This window comes from Mixophyes fleayi, chromosome 2 (assembly GCF_038048845.1).
Source record: "Mixophyes fleayi isolate aMixFle1 chromosome 2, aMixFle1.hap1, whole genome shotgun sequence".
NCBI lineage: Eukaryota > Metazoa > Chordata > Amphibia > Anura > Limnodynastidae > Mixophyes > Mixophyes fleayi.
Genome location: NC_134403.1, coordinates 3037239 through 3042590, shown reverse-complemented (window position 1 = coordinate 3042590; position 5352 = coordinate 3037239). Strand labels below are relative to the sequence as shown.

Sequence of the window (5352 nt, the reverse complement as noted above, 5' to 3'; positions counted from 1 at the left end):
TTAACAGCCAAAATGTAGCCAGTGATACACCAATTGAGGATGCCACTTTGGAATTGGAACAGGATGAGGGGGGATATTTGTGTAGCCAACGAGGGCGCTAATGATGTTGATGAGGATGATGTTGTTTGTGTAAGTCCTCCACCGGTGGAAGCAGTTCTGGCAAAAAATTCACCTCTTATGTGTGGAATTATTTTTACCCAAATCCTGACAACAGTTTTCTAGCCATTTGTAGTGTATGTAAAGCCACAGTCAGTCAATGAAGGGACCTTAACCATCTAGGAACCTCAACCTTGTTACACCATTTGACGCGAGTTCATGGCAAGGTGTTGGGAAAATCCGAAACTTATGCTAAAAAAATAACAACAAGCAGTCCATCATCAGCTAGGACCCTTCTCTCACCTACATCCCGGCGGCTGCCATCTACACCCACAACACCGTCCTCATCAATATCCTCAGTAGCGATCGGAGTTAGACCTACATCCAAGTTGCTAAGGCTACATGACTCCCCCACTATCCTGGATTCCTCTGAAGAATTCTTGAGCTTTTGTCACACTGCTCCTGCTGCTGCTGCTGCTGCTGGGGGTGAAACTTTTCCCAGAAGCAGGCCAAGAAGAAGACTACTAATAGTTTACAATAATTGACTGTTAAACAATCCTTTGCAAGAGGAAGAAAGTATGAAATATGTCACCCAGTTGCAAAGTGGATCACAGACACCATGGGGACTATGCTCGTATTAGATCTGCGTCCAATATCCACTATTAATGCTGCTGGTTTTAAACAGTTACTTGAGTCTTGTGTTCCTGTTACCAAATTCCATCATGACACAATTTTAGTAGAAAAGCTAATCCTCACCTCTACCAGAAGGTTCATAAAAATGTTATTATTGGGCTGCAAAATGCCATTCTACCCACTGTACACTTAACCATAGATATGTGGACAAGCGGAAGTGGGCAAACGAAAGATTATATGACTGTGACAGCCTACTGGGTTGGTGATTCTCCTTCACTAGCATAAACAGCAGCAGCATGTACCCAAGTACGTCACATTTGCCAGAGGCAGGCACCTCTGTGTATCACCGGCTTCACTAAGAGGCATACAGCTTATAATCTGTTACAAAAACTAAGGGATGTCATTGCAACATGGCTTTTCCCACTTGGAATCTCCTCAGGATATGTCATTTTTGATAACGCAACCAATATTGTGAGAGCATTGCAGTTGGGTGAATTCCCTCACATTCCCTGTTTTGCTTACACAATAAACTTGGTGGTACAGAGCTTTTAAAAAAAATGACAGGGACGTGCAGGAGATGCTGTCTGTGGCCCGTAAAATATCTGGACATTTCCGGCATTCGGCAACAGTGTGTAGGAGATTGCAGCAGTGGAGAATACTTTCTGTGTTGTGCAAGGTGAAGTGAGTTCAGACACTGCTAGCTTGAGTCAAGTCATTCCCTTAATTAGACTTTTGGAAAAGCAGCTTGAGAAACTGAAGGAGGAGATTAAACAAAGCAATTCCGCAAAATATGTTCGACTTGTTGATCAAGTACTTAATTTGCTTGATTCAAGAGTTATCAAAATCTTGAAATCGGATCCCTACATTTTGGCGACTGTGCTTCATCCTCGGTTTAAGAGCTGTGTCTTCTCTTTGTTTCCAACTGACCCAGATCTGAAGAGATGCAAGGAGCTCCTGGTGAGCAAGATGACAGCTCAAGTGTTACGCGTTACGAGATTTAGAAATGGAGCTCTCCTCTTTGTGTGTTACCTATATAACACAGTAAAATTTGACTGCAAAATTACACCAACCCTGACAGCACTATTATTTAAATTTTTCGGCATTGAGCAGAGCCGGATTTAGACCTGATGGTGCCCTAGGCAAGATATTGCAGTTCATGGTTAGCAAGCCCAGTAATAAAAAAACAGCAGTCTCCTATCACTACCACGTCACAGACCGACCGCCACTACAGTTACTGACTGCAGCCCTCTACCTACAGAAACATGAAAAAGTGCTGGAATGCAATAATCATGTTTATATGTCAGTCTTCTGCATGAATCCCATAGTGCAACATTTAAACAAGTCAGACCTCCTCATAATATATGTCCCACCAGATTCAGGATAGTTGCAAGACTGCCCTGCTCTCTTCTACCTGTTCTCGTTACTTACACGGCTTGTGGCTGCTGTGTCTTTAGATCAGTTGCTGCTTGTCTGGATCCTGGAATGTTGGAGGCTCTATTTGGAAAAAAAAATGGGTACACAAAATTTTGTAAACTCCAACCAGCCTCAGTGTTAAATCAATATAGCACCCACATTATATAAGTAGACCTCCGTCCAACCAAAACATTAAATTAATAGCATACACATTTAATAGACCTATTTCCCTCCAACCAGCTCCAACAATAAATTAATAGTGTTACCATTTAAAAAATAAACCTATTTCCCACCCACAAACAGCCCCTCATACACACACATAATATAAATACACTGGCCCCTCACACACACATAATATACATACACCGGCCCCTCACACACACATATTATATTAATATAAAGGGTGCCTCTTTTCATTTTGAGGTAAGAGAGGTGTCAGGATTGAGGCAGCGGATCATGTGAGGGAATAGATAATGAGCACGTGTCATGGGGAATATCAAATAAAAGCTGGTGAGGGTTGTAAGGGTATTGTTGGCTGAGGAGGGGCCGTGTGGGGAACAGATTTCTAACTTACATGCCCCCCCTCTCCCCAGCACCTTTAGACACACATGTCCCCTTTGTGCCATGCAGCTTCCATCACATATGCCCCCCTGTGCCAGAGCAGCTTCCATCACACATGCCCCCCCTGTGTCAGAGCAGCTTCCATCAGACATGCCCCCCTGTGCCATAGCAGCTTACATCACAAATGCCCCCCCTGTGCCAGAGCAGCTTACATTACACATGCCCCCCTGTGCGAGAGCAGCTTCCATCACACATGCCCACCCTGTGTCAGAGCAGCTTCCATCACACATGCCCCCCCTTTGCCAGAGCAGCTTCCATTAAATATGCCTCCCCTGTGCCAGAGCAGCTTCCATCACACATGCCCCCCCTGTGCCAGAGCAGTTTCCATCACACATGCCCCGCTGTGCCAGAGCAGCTTCCATCACACATGTCCCCCCTGTGCCAGAGCAGCTTCAATCACACATGCCCCCCCCCCCCCCGTGCCCTGCAGCTTCATAAACACATGCCCCCCCTGTGCCCTGCAGCTTCACACACACATGCCCCCCCGTGCCCTGCAGCTTCACACACACACATGCCCCCCCTGTGTCCTGCAGCTTCACACACACACATGCCCCCCCTATGCCCAGCAGCTTCACACACACACACATGCCCCCCCTGTGCCCTGCAGCATCACACAAACACATGCCCCCCCTGTGCCCTGCAGCTTCACACACACACATGCACCCCCTGTGCCCTGCAGCTACACGCAGCCACACACACACCTTCTTGTTCTTACCTTTTTTTTTTTTTTACAGGAACAGAAATGATGGAAGCCCCTGCACAGCTGCCATAGACTTCAAGCAGCCCGCCTAACATACTGTACCATGTGACCGCTGCGATCACATGACACTGTGATGTCATATTGATGTGCCAAGGTAACTAGGCTGCAGGGGGTTTAGCCTCTACAGCCTATACCCCTAGCTCTAACACCAGCCCCTCCCCTGATTTGCAGCACCCCCGAGCGACCACCCCCCCCCCCGCGAATCGGGGGAGGGGCTGATTTTTTTCCCCCTCCCTTATCCCCCCCATCTGGGCCCCCAGAGAGCCTTTAGGCCCTAGGCAGGTGCCTGACTCCTATGTGTAGACAATTGGCTTCATTTGAAACTTTGTTTTTTGAACATTATGTATCATGGAAAGCTTTTAGTCTCTATTTACTCTACAAGATGCTAAGTAAGTAGATAGACGCTTTCACATTTCAAAAGCAAACTGGATTTGTTTGGAGAATAGATTTCAGGGCAAACAATAAATAAATTAACCTTTTTACAATGTTATTGTCATGAAAAAGTGAAATGAGTTTGGTGTATAATATTCTATTTCATGTATTTTTATCTCATTTAGGGACAGAAAAAACTAATAGTAAGAACTGTGGAGAATTACACATACTCTCACCCCTCGGTGCTGACTCTCGGCTTCAGGGAAATGACATCAGAAAGATATTTATATGGTGTTACAGCTTTTCTTATTTACCTAATGGTTATTTTGCTCAATGGTGCAGTGATCTCAACTGTATTGTTACACAAGACTTTACAGCAGCCGATGTACATCTTTGTGTCTATGTTATGTATTAATGGACTCTATGGCAGTACCGCCTTCTTCCCCAGTCTGCTTTACAATCTATTTAACAACATTAAAACCATTTCTTACACTGGTTGCGTGACACAAGTATTTTCCCTACACACCTATGCTGGATGTGAGATGACCTTGCTTACCATTATGGCATTTGACCGCTATGTGTGTATATTTAATCCTTTGAGATACAACAACATAATGTCCTTGGCCACAATCTTCAAACTGGTTGTCTCAGCCTGGTTGTACACTGTTATCCTGGTTGGTATACACTTGGCTTTGACAATTAGACTTCCTCTGTGTGACACGGTTATATTGAAGGTCTACTGTGATAACTGGTCAGTAGTGAGACTTTCTTGTGTTGATATTACTGTGAATAATGTCTATGGACTCTTTATATCATCAACATTTACAGCTGTAATGCCAATGCTGATCGTGATCTCCTACATTCAGATTTTTAGGATATGTATAAAGTCTACGAAGGACTTCAGAACTAAAGCTCTGCAGACCTGCAGTCCTCACCTGATAACCATCACCAACTATGCTGCTAATTTACTTTTTGAACTCCTTGTCTACCGCTTTATACCTGAAAACTTTAATTATGAGCTGAGGACAGTCATGTCAGTACAAGTTATTGTGGTTCCTCCACTCTTAAATCCTCTCATCTATGGTCTGAAAATGAAGGAGATACGAGTGAAGATCATCCAGACCTTTCATCTGCCGACCAGCATAGTGCACAACAGGAAGCTTTAAATCCTACAAGTGTAATTTAGATTAAACTGATTATTTTGTAGTACAGTTTATAAATTGAGTATCTATATATTTATATATTAATGCATTGAAAGTATGGACTATCCATGCTTTCCGTTTACTATTTGTGATGCAGTGTTTTTCGCTTCGATGATCATGTTAGGACCAGCCTCCTCCATTTCAGAAAGTAGCAAAAATTAAATATTTAACATTTGTTCATACATTGTGTTTCAATCATAACTTACATTATCTAGTTTATCTCAATGACACATTTTTTTTGTCAGAATTGACACA

At 43.7% G+C, this 5352-nt stretch overlaps 1 protein-coding gene across 1 annotated transcript; it reads left to right on the top strand.

The window, feature by feature from the left end:
- The first annotated feature begins 4113 nt into the window (after nt 1-4113).
- Nucleotides 4114-5061, top strand: LOC142138557 (olfactory receptor 51E1-like). Its single transcript, XM_075195316.1, has one exon. The coding sequence runs from the start codon at nt 4162-4164 to the stop codon at nt 5059-5061; it is 900 nt and encodes a 299-aa protein (XP_075051417.1). The 5' UTR covers nt 4114-4161.
- The last annotated feature ends 291 nt before the right edge of the window (nt 5062-5352 follow it).

Excerpts from the sequence above, each read along its gene's own strand:
- LOC142138557 (XM_075195316.1), top strand. The coding sequence starts at position 4,162 with ATGACATCAGAAAGATATTTATATGGTGTTACAGCTTTTCTTATTTAC.